The 17921-nt window shown below is 43.8% G+C and overlaps 1 protein-coding gene across 2 annotated transcripts in view; it reads right to left on the minus strand.

Moving 5' to 3' along the window:
- Window positions 1-2382: 2382 nt before the first annotated feature.
- Window positions 2383-17921, minus strand: part of TPX2 (TPX2 microtubule nucleation factor) — a 37487-nt gene continuing 21948 nt past the window's right edge. Inside the window, exons 6-17 of one of the 2 annotated variants that reach the window (XM_042465880.1) lie at window positions 17354-17446; window positions 16035-16168; window positions 13810-13964; window positions 12904-13075; window positions 11964-12102; window positions 11119-11335; window positions 9716-9817; window positions 8915-9088; window positions 6731-6877; window positions 5480-5591; window positions 4664-4830; window positions 2383-2815 (exon numbers count right to left, since the gene is read on the minus strand). In XM_042465880.1, coding sequence (XP_042321814.1) covers window positions 2705-2815; window positions 4664-4830; window positions 5480-5591; window positions 6731-6877; window positions 8915-9088; window positions 9716-9817; window positions 11119-11335; window positions 11964-12102; window positions 12904-13075; window positions 13810-13964; window positions 16035-16168; window positions 17354-17446 — 1723 coding nt within the window. In that variant the 3' untranslated portion in view covers window positions 2383-2704. The remainder of the gene's footprint in view (window positions 2816-4663; window positions 4831-5479; window positions 5592-6730; window positions 6878-8914; window positions 9089-9715; window positions 9818-11118; window positions 11336-11963; window positions 12103-12903; window positions 13076-13809; window positions 13965-16034; window positions 16169-17353; window positions 17447-17921) is intronic. The other variant, XM_042465881.1, reaches the window with a different exon arrangement.

The following is a 17921-nucleotide window of genomic DNA, read 5'->3' on the forward strand; positions in this document are numbered from 1 at the left end:
CAAGATGACAAGACTGAGGCTGTTGTACTTTGGCCACATCATGAGGAGTCACAAGTCACAACTCACTGGAAAAAAACATAATGCTGGGAAAGGTGGAGGGAAACAGAGAGGAAGGCCAGATGCCAGATGAATGGACTCTATTAAGAAGTTCATGAGTATGAATTTGCAGGACCTAAGCAAAGCAGTGGAGGACAAGGAGTCTTGGAGATGTCTCATCCACAGGGTCGCCATGGGTCGAGATCGAGTCGAAGGTGGATAACAATAACAACAACACCTGGAATACTGCATCCAGTTCTGGGCACAATTCAAAAAGGGTATTGAGAAGCAGGACGGTGTTCAAAGGAGGGCAACCAAATGGTGAAAGGGTTTGAAAGCCTCCAAACCCCATGAGAAGCAGCTTAGGGCACTGGAAATGTTTAGCCTGGAGAGAAGGTTAAAAGGTGATATGGTAGCCCTGTTTAAATATTTGAAGGGATGATTTAAGGTGAAAGAGATATTGAGATATGGAATTGTATTATTTTAACTGTAAGCCGCCCCAGTTATTCTACAGAGGTGGGATATTATTATTATTATTATTATTATTATTATTATTGAGGATGGAGCAAGCTTGTTTTCTGCTGCTCCAGGGATTAGGACCCAGAGCATTGGATTCAAACAATAGGAAAAGAGCTTCCACCTCAACATTAGGAAGAACTTCCTGACAGTAAAAGTTGTTCAACAGTATAACCATGGAAAGATGTTGAATCTGTTGCTCCAGGTTCTTTTCTCTGGAGTAGCAGAAAGCAAACTTGCTCTATCTTCATTCACTATGACATTCTTTAACTTTCTCTTCTCCAGGCTAAACATATCTGTTTAAATCACCTGCCAAATAGTGGTTTGCCTACCCTAGTTAGGCGGACCAAACATGGTGACCCATCATTCTTAAGCACAGGTGTGTTGTAGGTCTAGAAGAGGCAACATGTGACCCTCAGTGCCAAAGGCAGCATGCCTTTGGATCCCAATTGCTGAGAAACATGAGCAGGAGGGTGCTACTGCCCTCATGTCCTGCTCATGGCTTTCAGAAGCATTGGGGTGACTGCTGCGAAAAATAATGAACTAAATACAACTGTGATCCAATACAACTGTGACTGCTGAACAAAGGCAACCTGGTCAGTGGTTGTTTCTAAGCAGGTTTAGTGCATGCCTAAACAAAAGTAACTCAGTGCCATGGATATGTCCATCAACCCTGTGTTATGCCTGAGCATCTTGATTTAAGAGCCCACTGAAAACAGCTAGCATTAAATATGTAAACTATGAAGGCTTCTTCCACAAGCTATGTGAAACTGTGCCAGAACTTTTCATAAACAAGGTTGGATTTAGTTTTAATTTGCAAAATGCAGGTAGGGTTTTGTTTTGTTGGTTCACAGGCCAGGCCAACAAACGCTTTATCTCAGTGTGCCAGCCACTGTGCGTAGTGGAAGTGGGACTAAATAGGACCTGAAAAACTGAACCATGCTATTGAAACTGACTAGTTTAGGAGTCAGAGCAAAAGATGATAAAAGAAGCCTCATCTGCTACAACAGAATCAGACCAAGAGAAGACAGACACAGTATGGCATTGGCTCTAGAGAAATAGCAAAAGCCTCAATCTGGCCAGATTCACTAGGAGCTTAAATAGGGCAGGGTGAGAAGGAAGGTGTAGCTCTTCAGGAATTACTGGGCTACAAAGCCCATCAGCCCTAGGCAATGGCGAGGAATGCTACAAGTTGCAGTTCATCATCATCTGGAGAGTTCTGTCCTGCCAAGCAGCATAATGGCAGGAAAAAACATTACCTGGACTACTCTATAAGCACAAGGACACAAACCACTACTTGTCAGAATGACTGAGGATATGTATCAAAGCATAAACAAAGCACATGTCGTTTTAACCTATTAAAGATGTCATTGTTTGCATCTTTGCCATCAAAAACTTTAGGAAATGCTGCCTGTCCTAGATGAGGCTGAAGTCTCCCTCCTTTTATAGAGAGCTGGAGAAAGGCAAGAGCACCTCTTGGGGCCATCACCATGCCACAACTGTGCCACACTGCCAAGGCTTCTCCACCATGACATCTGTATGTGCCATCTCCCATCTGAAAAAGAGACTAGTCTGATTCCATTCAGTTTATGTAATAATCACATAAAAGTTTATTTAAAACTTGGTCCCCTGATCAGAACCAGCAGGTGAGGCCGCAGAACTTAGGCCAGGAACTGAGACGGTCACCCAAAAACAAGGAGCTCTTGGCGTGGCAATCTGAAGCCAAGAAAAGTTATTTACAGAGGAGGAGTGGAGAAGTGTGAAGGGTTGGCAGGGGCTGGGGGCCAGGTTTCATACTTGGTTGGGAAACAGAAAAATGACACCTTGTCCTCCCAAGGGGCAGAGAGAAACCTGCCCAGTAGTAACATTTTATTTTCGTTAAAGTATACAATATTTGGCATATAAACACAGGCTCCTCTGAAAAGACGGAGCTACACTAAAAATGCAAACAGGGTCTGGAAGCAACTATAGTCAGAATACAGTCTAGTTCTTCGCTTTCAGGAAATGAAGCCATGAAAAAAAAAACCCAGCCAGTGGCAGTTTGAGAAAAAAAAGTCTCTGCCATGGAGGAAAAACAGCCCAAGAGTGAGGTGGACGGTCCTTTTGCTCCGGGCAGATCAGCACTGGCGACGGTGGTGGTGGGGAGGTCATGTCAACGCTGGAATCGGTCAGAAAAGTTGGGAGACTTGGGAACTGTCAACGGATGTTCACTGGGCTTGATTTCCACATTATGGTACTTGCGGATGGGGTTGGCTTTGTGCACCTGAAAGAAACAAGAAGAAGGAAGGTTTGAGCAACCGTGAGGCAAGGTCCTGTGTTTTCCGACATGAAATGGCCCTGCCCATCCCAAAGAGATTGAGGCTGCTTAAAAACACAGGAAACTCTTTAAAAAACAAAGGTGGTCCTCCAAGCCCAGTAATCAGACTGACAGCAGCTTTTTAAAGGTCCTAGTCATGCAACTCAAGATCCCCATAATGGAGATGCCAAGGATCTAATAGGAAATATGGCATCTAACATCTGTTAGACCTACCATCCTTTGTATACCAGTCTACCAGCATGCCAGTTCTCTCCCCATGCAATTTTCAGAAATTCACCCATCTCTTGGTTTTGAAGACTTGTAGGACACTGCCACTACAGCAGCTGCAAGTATCTAAGGATGCTCCCTCAAGCTTGTCTTAATGCTCTGGGATCAGCTGGTCCACCGCATCACCTTGCTACTTAGAAAGCATCACTTGTTCCAGGGACTTTTGTTGCCATTGATCTAATCCTGAACATCAGTTGGCACCGATTAACCTGCTGACTCTGCAGCCATTAGCGAATATACTATAACAAAACATGCTGGCAATGGTGAACTGACCTCTGTCCCTGAGACACAGATGGTGAGGAAAGGAACATTGGGTCTTACCTGTGAGATGTTTGTTTTCAGTGATGTAGGTGGAAATATCCTATAACGTGGGTTGATTCCATCTCTTGCTCCGAAATAGGCAGAAAAAACAAACTTGAAGGAGTCGATGCCACCAGAGGGAGCAACCCCCTCCATCCCTCAGTCAATATTACAGCCAAGGATAGAAAACGAACTCAGAGAGCATTTAATGCAAATCTAAGTATAATCAATAGAAACTATCATAAAGTCAAACTAAAAATAACTAACAACCACCCTTGCAAAGCCAAGGGAAACAGCCTCCTCAGTTCTGGGTGGGGAGGATATTTCCACCTACATCGCTGAAAACAAACATCTCACAGGTAAGACCCAATGTTCCTTTTTCCAGCGATGGAGGTGGAAACATCCTATAACGCGGGACTTACCAAAGCTGCCCAACCAATGGGTGGGTGAACTGAGGCATATCACTTATGTGAGAACCACCAGATGTGTCTCCCAAAGGAAGCCTCTTTTTGATTCAAGGCAACTCAACAGAGTTGGCATGTAAATGTGGAAGATAGGCCATGTCATGTCCTAAATTTATCTTAGATGGATGTGACTGTTGGTAGTGCAGAGGAAGTAGCTGCACTGTAAATGGAGTGATCAACAACTGATCACAACAGAGATATCTCACTCTTCTTGTAGTATGTTAAAATGCATCCAAGACAAGCCACAATATTATCAACGCCTTGTTTTGATTGTGACAAAAAGATGTTGAAATCATTTCTTTAATCAAGTTATTAGAAAACACAGCCTACTCAGAGTGAGGCAGGAAAAAGACTGAGGGATGGAGGAGGTTGCTCCCTCTGGTGGCGACTCCTTCAAGTTTGTTTTTCCTGCCTATTTCGGAGCAAGAGATGGAATCAATCCACGTTATAGGATGTTTCCACCTCCATCGCTGGAAAAAATGAAGGCACACAAAAGGAACAAGGAGAGAGGATTTGTAGACCAGCAAACAGGACCACTGGTCAATAAGGCATAGGGAGGATTTCAGTGACAAAGCATGTGCATTGTATGAAGTCCCCTCCTGCATTGCGCAAGACAACACCACCCCTAGAAATTCCAGTGATCTAACTCTTGCACAAAGTAGTGCCATGAGTTGGAGTCTGCAATGGCCCAATTCTGTCCACCTCCAGCTAGTTACACAACCTGAAGTAACATCTCCCATTTCCCAAAGGGGGGCTCATTTACCAGCTCATCTCTGAGCCTGGCCAATTCCCTTTTCTCTTGCTCTTCCTCAATGCGCCTCGCCGCTTCTTGCTGTTGCGCCTTCTTGGCCTCAAGCTCTGCCAGACATTTCTCATACTCCTGCCGCTCTCGAGCGCGCCGCTCTGTAGCAAGCTCAAAACTTTCAGGAGCTGCAGAATTGAGTTCAGAAACATAGCGAACAACACAGATGCAGTCAAATGAAAACAGGTATGCAAAGCACAGCCTCACAGCACTACAACATGCAAAGAATTTAACCACTGTTGCTTGCTGTCAGAGAAGAACTATCTGCTTAGAAGTATCCTGAAATTTATTTTCTGCTCAAGTGAGTTATACCCAAGAAACAGAGCTGTGTGGCTGATCTAACTCTGGTGGGGTGAGATAAAGAGGGAGAAGAGAGTTATATGTCTGCATGTAAATCCTAAGGGCAGTTTGTGGGAAGCAAAAAAGTGGTTGTGAGATACATAAAATGCTCCTGTGAACAAAGAGGCTTCTAAAGAGCAGCAGTAAGCTAAGCTTTTTGCCCTCAAGGAGCCATAGGGCAAGAGGGGGAAGCCTGCCAGGTGTTGCCAAGACTGCAGCTTCTTGCCTGCACCTTACGCCTGTCCGAACTTAGCACTCACTCAATCAAATGTGGGTGACAAAAGGGCAGCCAAGGTCAGTGAAGCATGGGCTGCTTCCCTGCCTCCCACAGCCACTGGGCAGAGATGTCAGCTGTCACTGGAAGGTCTCTCAAAGCTGCACATCTGAGGAGCTAGGCTTGGCATAAAGGAGGTGGCAGCTCTGATGAGGAAGACTTACCTGAAAGGGACTTGCTCTCCTTCTTTGGCACAAAAGGTTCCTGGTGCACAACAGTGCTGGGCTGGGCCTTGAAAGAAGCAGCCTCCTTCTGCCGTTTCATCTCTTCCTTGAGCTTTACAAGGGGTAAGAAACACAATCAGTTGTGTGTGTGTGTGTGTGGGGGGATTTAATGAGATTCCTGCACCCCATTGCCACAAAGGCCCCAGAAGAGATTAAAAGATCAGCAAAATCCAAGGGAGTATGGTAGGAGGATGGGGCTGGGGTTCAAAACCTCACCTGTGCCAACTACAAATTAACAGCCAATTTACACAATGATATTTTGCACCTAGCAACCCACTACAAATACAGTACTACCTCCAGTACCACAGTCAAGACTCAAAGGCATATGTGTATCGATAGCAGCATACATCTTTTGAGAACTCAGAAAGCTGCAGGCCTCCACCTGTGATTATCTGTTTCTAAAAGACCTGCATGGGATTTCTAAAAGACCTGCATGGAAAGGCGGCTCTATTTTATACATGGATTGTCACACCCCCATAAGCAAGGAAGAGCAAGAATCCTCTGAAGTCTCACTACCTTGTCAGTAGAATTCAGAGACATAGCCATGTTAGTATGGAAAAATCAGTATGCAAAGGGATCTTGTAGTACCTTTTAGACTGAGTGAGCAAAAGACACTGTAGCATAAACTTTGGTAGACTTCGTCTGCTTCCTCAGATCCAGTTCACTCCATGCATTTGAGGAAGCAGACCAAGTCTACAAATGCCTGAAGGATGTTTGAGATTTACTTTCCAATCTGCTAGGGAAGATAGCTGCATGAAACAGTCTCCCCATTGGTTTCACGGCAGGCTACATTTGTTAGCTAGATTTCTAGGAACTGTAAGGCAAGGGAGGTCAAGGACTTGGCTAGATGTGACATACAAAGGGTCTCCTGAATTTGAGCTGATGCACAGACGTGCACACACTTTTCTTCTGAAGCCATGTGTTTCCCTCCCCTCTCTCATGGCTTCTGTCCCTCTACAGCCCAAATAAGATACCAATGATAAGGTTTTTCCTTCTTATAGACATATAAGTTTGAACATAAAAAACCAAGGCCAAGGGGATGATCAGATTTGACAGCCTTAGGACTCTGTTGGATGCTACAGTTCTGGATGCTTCTCTGTCCAAAATGAGAATCAAGTCAATTAAGAATATCCAACAGGCCTCTTAGCCCAAAGAACCATTCCAGCTTCTACAGTGCAACCTGGCCCTCACCTGTTGCTGCCACATCTCATGCCGCAGGGCTCCTCGTGCATCAACTGCCAGCTGGAAGGGCTCTGGCTTGGTGGGGTTCTTTACCTTCTTCTCTGGCAAGCTGATGTGGTCAAACTGAGGTAGCTGGTGGGCTTTGAACTTGGGTACCTAATAAACAAACAGAACAGGGCTAAGCAGTGCTTCTCTGAGGTCAGCTGCCCCCAGTCTGTTGCTCCATGAGAGGCTTGTCACATGGTAAGCCAATTCCTGGCATCTTGGATAAAGATGATTCTCTAGATCCACTTCAGCTGAGCTTCAGGCCTGGTCTGGAAAACAAAGTGTCTTGGACGCCAAGTCAGAAGGAGTACACGCTAATGATTCTCTTGGACCTCCTAGCAGTTTTCTAGATCACTGGCCATAACGTCCTGCTGGCCAGGCTGTTGGGATCAGAGAGGTTTTTGCCCTATTTAAGTGGTAGTTTGCATTAAGGGTGCTAGTAGATTACCGCCCCACCCCTCAGTGGTTACTGCTATGAGATTGTACATATTTCAGTCCCAAATGTAAGTTAGTTCCAATTGCTGATTTATTTTAATTCATGCTTCTGCCATTTATGTACTGCTACATTATCTATTTGTTTGGATTGGCCTTACCCACCATGGCATAAAAGCAGCAGCCATTGGAACAATTCAGGAGTCAGAATACCTCCCAGGGAAGAGGAAGAGGAGACTAGCTAGACAATAGTGGAAGGCTTGCTCAGAAACTCTGCCTCAAAAGTGAGAAATCTCAGACACTGATGGTTTGGAAAGAAAGCCTGCTTCATATAAGGAGGTGTAAGATGTATCAATCCACAGACAACTTCCTTTTATAACGAAAATTACTGGAGCACTTGGGATCAGGCTCAAGACAACTCTACTCTACTCCACTATCTATTAAAACTGCTTTAGTGGAGCAAAATACAAAGTCATGCTTTTCACCCCTACAGGGATGTTGATTGAGATGTCTTGTCAGAAACCAAGAGATACCAGCAAACATGGACTCAAAGTATTGTTGGGGCTAAAATGTGTTTTTAAAGAAAAGTGATGGGAAAGAGGATATTGTAAATGGGAATTGAATTAGTAAACAAATAATTAACTGAGTTGTGATAAAGGTTTACAGTAAGGTCATTATTAATTATGAACAAACAAATGGGGAGAATGGGCCTTCCTTGGAATGACAGCAGCATTTACGCATTCATTCGGGTGATATCCCACCTTTCTCTGGCACCTAAGTCAATTTATAAAGCAGATCAGCAGAACTACAAATCTAATTTAAAAATTAAATGTCCCTATTAAAAATACTAATATAAAATAGTTTAAAAGAGTTAAAACATAATTGAAGATCCCATTAAAAAAACCCTTTGTCACAACTACTTAGCAACCAAAGGGCTGTTTAACTAAAAAGATCTTTCCTGCTAGTGAAAAGAGTAGAAAAGAGGTCAAATAAGTCTTGCAATGGAAAGATTTCTCAGCCAGGGAGCAGCCACTAAGGAGACTGTCTCCTATGTCCTCTCCAAATATGCTCTTTAAACATGGACAGGACTATATAGAGATAGGGTCTTCCAAATAGTATGGATCCAAGCCATGTATGCTTTATAGGTGGTAACCAGCACTTTAAATTAGGCCTGGAAACAGACTGGTAGCCAGTGGAGTTGTTGCAGTAGTAATGGAGTTATGTGCTCCCTGTAACCAGCTGACTGGCTGCAGAATTTTGGACCCGCTGAAGTTTCCAAAACAGTTATATAGAGTGAGTAAACTTGTTACAAGAGGTAACATGCAGATTAACACCCCCTTTATCCCTTAAGGTTTAAAAATTACCAGCCAGGCAGTAGGAAGAGTGGAGCAATCACTTTCCTATTTTAGTATTTGTACACAGTGCAGACAGCAGAGCCAACAGAAGCCAACCTCCTGAATGAACCCTGCTCCACTGGTGGGAACCTGTAGCTTTCCTTTTTCCTCCTTCACAACACCTGCTTTTATTTTTGGGGACCAGTTGCAAATGTGTGTGTGTGTGTGTGTCGCTGCAGCCAACATCTGCCTCCTCGTCTTTATTACGAGTTGAAGGACCATGCTATTCCTTTTTCAGCAACAGCCCACACCACCCTTGGCAGCTGAACTTCCCATAAGAACGCTCTCCTAAGCTAGACACCTTTTTTTTGGTACTACTCACCTCTTCTTTCTGCAGCTCTTCAATTTTCTTCTCTTTTTGGAGCAGCCTCTCTTTGTCCCGTGAGTCAAAGGAAAAAGGGCAGATCTCCACTTGCCGTGGCTCTATGGTTTTTGGCTTAAACGGCACACCAAAATGTGGCGCTGGCTTGGCTTTGATCACCGGAACTACTTCTTCCTGCAGGAGACAACACTGTCACAAGCATACCAAGGAGGGTAATGTGCAACATTCTTCCCCAGTTTCATCCTATGTGGAGTTTTGTTTTAAGGAAATTTGGACTGCTGCCACACTGCAAAATTAATGCAATTTGATGCCGCTTTAACTGTCATGGCTACATCCTACAGAATTCTAGGATTTGTAGTTTGTTGCAGCAGGTGAGCTCTCTGACAGAAGTTAAATAGCTCCCAAAACTACAAATCCCAGGATTCCATAACATTGAGCCATAGCAGTTAAAGTATTGCCAAATTGAATTAATTTTGCAGTGAAGATGTAGCATTTGGGAGGGTCCAATAGCTGCTGTCCTGAAAAAAGGGTGCATTCTTGTATCCCCAGGGATCCCATCCCTGCTTCCCAAAGGGACTCCACACAATCTGCCTGCCACCTGAATATATGCAGTCCTATGGAATCAGCCAAGACTTGAATTAAGTGCTGCAAAATGGAAGCCATACTCAGGCAGAAAAATCAAGATGGCCATTCAGCCAGAGCTCACATCACTCCCTACCCTGGCAGCCAGGTTGGCAACCATTGAGAGGTTGGCTGCTGCTACTGTTTAAAACAGAAGTTGAAATATATCACAAGCTTCACCTTCTCTTTCTCTTCTCTTGCCAAGGTATTGGATCTGTTTTTCAGGGCAAAAGCTGGGGACTTAGGTACTGTGATGGGAAGCTGTTTTTTCTCCGGAACACCCTGTAGGAACAAAGCAGTAGGTTGCAGTAAGGCCTCTGGGTTAGTCAAGAAATACTAAGCATACACCACCATACCACCAGAACTTTCTAAATTGTCCAAATCTTTTAGTTGAGACAAGTTAAATATTAAATATTCAAGTAGGGACCAAATGAAAACACTGAAAGTCCAGCTAAAGATTACACCTGTCTGACACCTTTAATGGAACAGTGCTTCTTTCCTTCATAAAACCCTTGCCTCTCCCCCCATGGCTTTCCTGGATTTCTTGACCAAGGCTGTTCTGTTCATATTGGAACAGTACTTGGTACTGTTTTTCTGCATTCAACAGAACTTTCTTTTCTATGGTGCTATCTGTTGAGGAAGTCCTGAGCATTTGCAATGGAATCCTTGTTAGTAATCAGGATTCCCCTGGCTACTAAGCTTCAGCATTCGCTTAACTGGGACATTCCACTCCACCTAGGGTTGTACATTACAGGGAACAACTGAAAGCAGATGGACACACAGTTTTTCAGGAACACCCTCCTCTATATTGATAGAAGCTCCAGTACAGATCTAGCTATTCCTTACTTTCCTCTTCAGAAAGAAAGCAAAAGAGAACTCATGCAATGCTGCTGTTAGTGTTGGACTAGAACTGCAGAGACGCAACTCTTCTTCAGTGAGCCCAGGCAAGTTGCTTTGTCTTTCTTAGCCTGGTCTATCTCATAGAACAATTACCATTACTCTGAAAAAATGTGAGGTACAAATATAAATATTAAATCAATAAATGGTTACTAGCTTGATAGTTATTTATCAGGATGTGCAATTTCTCACTGTTGCTGGCCTATACAACCTCCATCATCCCTAGCCAGCTTTGTCAATGGTGAGAAAGGTGGAGGGCCACACAGATTGCTACATATTTCCTTCAGTATCAAGAAGCAATACACCTATAACTACCAGTTGATAAGGAACACAAATTTATGTTCTCCTTGTGTGCTCCCTAGCACCATTTAGCTGGCCAACATGTGACCAGAATACATTGGGCCCTTGTATCTGCTAGCGTTTAGTTCCAGGACCTCCTGTGGATATTCAAATTAAAAACAATGGCACAGTAGGACTGTGTGCCTTGTAGAAAATGGCAAAATCAAGATTTGCTTTTTGGAATTTATATATTTTAAAAATATTTTCAAACCATGGATGCTCAAATCCATGGATAAAAAGTCCATGGATATGGGGGGCTGACTATATTGGATTAGACAGGGTTCTTGTCTGATCCAGCCCTCAGGGGCTCTTTCATCATGTTCAGGCATGCAAGGTGCAGGAATTACCACCACATCCTCTAGGATTCTGATGGGGCATGGCTTCGAATGGAATTCATAGTGCTCCTCCTCCTCTGGTTTCTTGTTCTCACGGTCTTGAATGCGCTTCTCAATCTCCAGGTTGAAGCCAATTGGTTTGGTGAGCTCTTTCATTGGCAGCTTTTTAGGCAAAAGGGGAGCATCCTCCAAGATCCGGTGGTTGAGTTCCTGAGCTTTGAACTTGTACCTGTGGAATAAAGCAGCAGACCATGAGCAGGATGAAGTTCCTCTTGTATTTGAGTGTTCACCTAATACTCAACTGACAACAAGCATTAAGAGTTGGAAGGGAACCTAGTTAGTCTCTTGTGTTCCCTCCTGGGAGGTAAGCAACATATAAATAAAACAAAGTAAAATAATAAATAGCTTACTCTACTTCCTTTGCAGGAACCCCACTGCTAAAGCAACCCTGAGAGTTACATATCAAACTGGCTTAAAAACCTACAATGAAGGAGAGTCCATCATCTTCCAAGGGACTCTGTTCCACTATATAACAGTTCATACCATCAAGAAGTTCAGCATCTTCTTTCTTACAGTTTGGACCTGTTGGTTTGAATGCTGCCTTCTGGAGCATGCTCATTACATCTGGCAGCATTTCAGATATCTGAGATGGTTATCATATTGCCTCTCCTTCTTCTCTTCTTCAGGACTAATATACCCAACTCTCTCAACTGTCCCTCCATCAGAAGGCTTGCCTTGCAGACCCTTTGCCATCTTGGTCACCCATCTCTGCCTAGCCCTCACCTTCAGTCTGTCAGCATAATCATCTCTGAGAGCAGCTCTTCAGATGTAGCTTATAAACAAAGAGTTACACTTACTGCTGAAGCCTGGCAATCTCCTCAGCCTCCAGCTCAGCTGAACTCTTGCATGTGACAGGCCTGGAACGGGTCTTTGTCTCAAGGCGGGGAGTTTTTGGGTTAGTAACCTTGGGCTTCAGGGGTCTGTTCTGTGTTATGCCTACAAGCCATAGAAAAAAAGGCAGAAAGATCTATAATTAGACAAGAGCGCGTGAAAGACAGGGTTGGGAGTCCAGGGGCCAGTTTCTGCCCTGGGACCTCATGGGGGGGGGGCAGCATGAACTGCCAGAAGCAAAACAAAAGAAAACAGAAACAGGAGTGTTACTGAGTCCTCTTTTGGTTCAGAAAAAGCATGTATTATTATTATTATTATTATTATTATCAACATTTATTTATAGAGCGCTGTTAAATTTGCATAGTGCTTTACATAGTAGGAATCAAAATATTAAAAAAATAACGATAACGAAAAACCTGCCACAAGGTGTACAATCTAAAACATCAATGTACAAAATTAAAACATCTCTAAAATAATACAGCAAATAATAATAATAATAATAATAATAATAATAATAATAATAATAATATCCTGCCCCTCCCTACAGATCTAGGCGGGCTATAATAAAAGATAGTATACAATGAACACATAAGCATTGTGACAGATTAACAGCTAGTACTATGGAATGCCTCCCTAAACTGTTTTTGGATGTTGAACAGTGAAGGGAAACTAACAGGTGAACTGTTACACCTGGAGATTTCCAGAAGCAGCAATTTGTTGGTTAAATAGTCTGTAGGGGAAGAAAAAAGAGAGCCTAGAGAATGTGGAGCAGCAAAAGCAGGCATGGGGCTTGTATGCAGAGGGCCATGCTATGTCCACTCCTGAGTTTAGGGGGCTGTGCTTACAGTGTTCCCCATGCTCTGCTGGCCACAGATGGACCACCAGCTCCCCGGTTCTTAGTTTTACCTTCATCATCCTTCCTGCTCCTCAGGTGGTAACGTGGGGGAGTGCGTTTCTGGAAGTTTTCTACTTGCTGAGCCAAGGATACATATTCAGCAGGGTTTTCTTCAAGCTTCCTTTTGTTACCTTGGGAGAGATTGAACGGCTTTGGGATTGTGGGTCCCTTTGCCACTCGGGCCTGTAAGGAGACACAATGGACAGGGTTAAGCTCAAGTGGCTCTGCCAACAATGGAGCTGTTCTTGCACAGCAAAAGGTTCACCCAATCTTCCCTGATGGAAACACTAGCCTTTGCCACAAGACTATAAGGAAAAAGCAGCACCCTTTCACCAGTTTCCAAAGACATTACAAAGTCTTATGGCATCTTAAAAGAGGAAAAAAGTTTTATGTGCTGTAAGTTTTCATGGACTCCAGCCTACTTCCATCAAATGCATGAGAAGTTGCCCCAGTTTGCAGATATTTATACACCGATTTACATGGGAGGGGAAGAACTTTAAGAGAAAATCTGATTTACAGGTGAATCTGATTTATAATCTTGGTGGCAAAATCTGCCTTGGAAGCTCCACATTTTTCTGGAGGTCAGACTACCTCTTGGAATTTGAAGAGGTTCTTTTCATCACAATTTATGACTGCTTATTTCAGAAAAATACCCAGATTAGTACAAAACTATTGCTTGGTTTATAATCACTGTTAAGGAAAACAACAAAAGATGCTGTCTCTTTATGTTCAAAGGCAACACAGGTGAAAGGCCTTACAGACTCATTCTTTCTGCACCTTCCATGTAATTCATAATGCATACATTTTCATTTCATGCTTCAATCTTTGCTTTTCCAGTTATGAGATGGAACAGCTGACAGCTCTCAAGCCAGACCTCACTCCCCATCTTGAATCTTAGTGCCCCCTTCCACTCTCACCGGAGATGGCGGATGTCTCCTCAGGGCTGCTACGAAGTCCACCTCCTTGTATTCTGTGCCAGGCTGGCTTTCCCCGTGCTGTTTAATCCTGTCGTCTGTGCAGAAATGGAAGTCTACTGGCTTGGTTATATGGGTCGCTGTCTTCACAGGTTGCCCTGATGGAGAAAAAAGGGATGGAGGGGGAGGTCCTGAAATTTAATGGGAAGCATTCCAAGCCCTACAAATTTCAATGACACCTGAAAGATAATTCAAAAGTATTCAAGCTGAAGCCTTAGCTTTGCATCCAATCAAGATAAAAGTGGCCTGAAAAACATGCTAAATTGGTGGGGGATAATATGCCTTAGAGACCATCAAGCTGAATTTACATCATTGGGATGACATTACATTACTGGGACAGCACAGCAGAACAGCGGAAAAGTATATAAACACATAGAAGTTACTATTTTGGGGCCCCAATTTCCACAATCCCAGAGTTAGCCTGGTCACTAGCCAGCATGGCTGGGGGAATTCTGGAAATGGCAGTTCAAAAAAGTAACTCTATCAAGCTGTGCTCATGTAACGAACTGCCATATTGCTTACACAAGATAGCTCCAGAACTGTAGGGACAGGGTAGCTGGACTAAAGTGATCAAGAAGGTGAAGCCTATTCCCCAAGAAGGAAGGCTAGGGGAAGTTGTGATGTTGGGAGATTAGATTCCCCTTCACTCCTGCTTTTTCCTTCCCAAGACTGTTCCTTTGGACTCATTTTGTATCCAGATTGTTAAGCCCCACAGTGCATTGGATGCACGAACACCTCACATAGCTTAGGGGCACCTTTATAAATGAGATACAATGGAAAGACCAGCCACCCAAGGCGAGGGGAGGAAAGTAACTTGACAGCTCTACAAAGTCATTCCTTGTTCACTTTGTTCAAAGGGAAAGCTTCTTGCAACGCTAGAATTTTGGAATCATGCAATAAAACAAAAGTGGCATCAGGTTTGGGATGGGTAGTCCCTTTCAAACTGGCTTAGGGAACACTGCCTATATTAGTTATATTAACTGCCTGCCCAAGCTTTTTTAGGCTGGGAGGAATGCCTGCTCTAGGCCGAAGGAGATGGTGGTCATAAGGACCCTAAGCAGGTCTCATGTCAAGCCCATTCTGCAGCAGTCAAATAAATAAATAAATAAATAAAATAGAACAACAAATCTCAGGTACTGGCAGAGATGGAGGACACTGTCCTTCCCTGGTGGGGGTGCAGGAGGAACAAAGCCATTTGTTTGTACATTGGGAATAGCTAGCCAGAAACTGTCTATACAGCAGGGCTGGGAAACATTTATCTCTTCAGAAACTCCTATAATCTCTCACTATTGCCAGTACTGGTTGGGGCTTCTGGGAGCTGAAATCCAATGTTATCTGGAGGTTCAAAAGTTCCACACCCTTGCTGGACACCAAGATCCTCTTATCATCTGCAGCAGTGCTACTCACAGTGATGGTTCCTGGACTGGTGCTGGTGTACATGCCATCAGCTGCCAGTCCCCTGAATGTTTCCTGAAAGAAACAACTGCAGCCAAAGGGGACAAATATGGCAATGGTCTGTGGTGTGGGGGGAGATGGGTCCCTGACAAAAACCAATCTATACATTATGACCTCCATATTTGCGGGACTTATGTACCCAGACTTATCATGGATAATAGTGAATTGTCAGAAGTCGACCATATAGTTGCGCTGTAGGATTTCCAGATGCTAGAGCAACCATATTCTTTTAGACTTGGGGAAGTGAAATTGCTGGAACTGATTTCATGAACATGGGGGTCATACTGTACTAAGATTTCAGAGAGGGAAACTGGGGAGATGGCCTTCTCAGTGGTGACATTTGGCTTATGAAGTCTTGTCAGGGGTTTCCAGAGACTTTCTGGGACTGAAAGCCTTCTTATGATCCTACTTTTCTTTTTTCAACAATGGTCACATTATGCTATTCTGGAAAGATCTGTTTCCAGATCTTTACTGCTTTCGAAGCTATATTAGTTTCCAATTTTACTCTATTGTTGTTGTTGTTATTATTATTGGTGAGCTGCTCTGGGAAATACACATGGACAGAGCATATAGCAAACAGAGATAGCATTGGCACCTGTGTGTCAGAGATGGAACTTAAATAAAATTATGAGTGTAGTGTTGCCAGCAACACCTTTCATAAGCTACTCTCCCCTCCTTCTCCTGGTTCTCATGTCAAGTTACTTCACGCTCACCCGGTCCAGCAATGGCAGCTCTAAGAGACTCCTCATTCTTCCTGCGCAACTCAGCCACCTCTTGCTGCAGTTGTTGCATCTTCTCCACTTCCAGATCCTCTGTGGACTTTCCCTTGACAGATGGATTCTTCCTCCTAAAAACAAAATAAAGCCTGCCAATGCTTTCAGTGAAAAGAGTGGCACAGACACAGCATCTCCTACACCTAGGCAGAAATGAAGTAGCCCCCCCCCAGGCAGAAATGAAGTAGCCCCCCCCTCATTCGGCCTAGAGCATGTTTGATGAACTGCTACAACTCCCACCATTCCCAACAAGGGCTACATTGGCTAGGGAGTTATAGTCTAACATCTGGAAGACCACATGCATCCCACCCCAATTTATGAGCTTGGAGATGATGGAGAAAGGAGGAGGAAGATATGAAATGCAGACATAAAACCAAAAATGAAAGATGCCCCATTTCTCAGTACAGAATAGACCCCACATTTACTCTGAGGCAAGCACATTTCAAAGTTTTAGGGACCAGATCTCTGCTAAATCTGATCCATTAAGTACCAAGTGGCCTAATATAGAATAGTCAGTATTCTGCCAATTAGGACACACATGAACTAAAATTTGAACTTATAGGTTTTGTGTTAGATACTCAACCATGTAGACCACTCAGAAAACTACTAGAATAGTAAAAGAACCTGAGTGTACTCTTGTGCAATCACCATTTATTTCAGTAAGTTCTGCAATGGCATTGTTTTGTGCAGGCTTTTGGATTTTCAGCTTCAGCAGTCACAGCATCACTAAGACCACCTCGGACAAAGTGACACCCTCATCCACAAACAAGTGCAGGTATTCAAGTTTCTAAACATGGTGCAGGTAACCACAGTGTGTCTGAGAACCAGTTTTCTGCCCTTGGAACCCTTCAAGGCTGCATGGATGGTGAAAAATACCCCCCTCCAGTTTGGAGCAAACAAAATGGTTTCAAAGAATGGTTGTGGTTTTGTTCAGACTTTCTCTCTCTTCATTTTTGGAATGATTGGTTCTCATGGGGGAAAAAATTGGCTGCCTGACAGCCAGAAGTCACATACTTACAATTACTCATCAACCCAACAACTTTCCCCAACCTGGATCCCTCCACATGTGCTGAACTACAACTCCCATAATGTTGGCTGGAGGACTATGGCAGTTGTACTCCAATGCATCTATAGGGGCCAAAGTTGGAGAAAGTGGAAGAAGATGCTGAGTGGTAAAGAAGAGAGCTTTCCAATGGGTGGATATGGACTAATAGCATCATAGCCAGTTAACAGAAACCAGATCAAATCCTACAACCTACTTTAATGTTGCAGGTGTGACAGGTACTTTGGCCTTTGTGGGTGTAACATATCTGTTCAAGGCTATTTCGCTCAGTTTGTCCTGTTGAGCAGATCTGGAAGAGTTAAGAGGAAGAAAATAAGGATCAGACCTGCTAACCACAGACTACCCACTGCATCCTTTTCAAGTGTAAGAGGTTTCCTGGCTGCCACCACCGTGCAGACAATCCCCAAACACCAGTGCTGAAAGGCAACCCAAAATATTAGCTTTACCTGAATGCACAGGCAGGTGCACATGGCTTAGATTTCTTGGGAATTCTGATACAGCTGGAGAGGGAACAGCATAGGACTGCTAAAAACTTCTCATCTCCTCATAGACTTAGCAAGGGCAGCCCCTCATCCCAAGAGCATTCCTCCCCATCTTCACAACAGGGAATGGGAAAGGTATATGTCTGCTGCAGCAGATCTGAGGCAAAGTCCTCCAGGGACATTTCCCTGAACCTTTGAGATCAACAGCGTGGTACAAGGAGTACTCTCTCCTCACTGATTGTGCTCCAGTTTTTCTACACTTGCAAAATGCCTCCAATCTGT

This window comes from Sceloporus undulatus, chromosome 4 (genome assembly GCF_019175285.1).
Source record: "Sceloporus undulatus isolate JIND9_A2432 ecotype Alabama chromosome 4, SceUnd_v1.1, whole genome shotgun sequence".
Classification (NCBI taxonomy): domain Eukaryota; kingdom Metazoa; phylum Chordata; class Lepidosauria; order Squamata; family Phrynosomatidae; genus Sceloporus; species Sceloporus undulatus.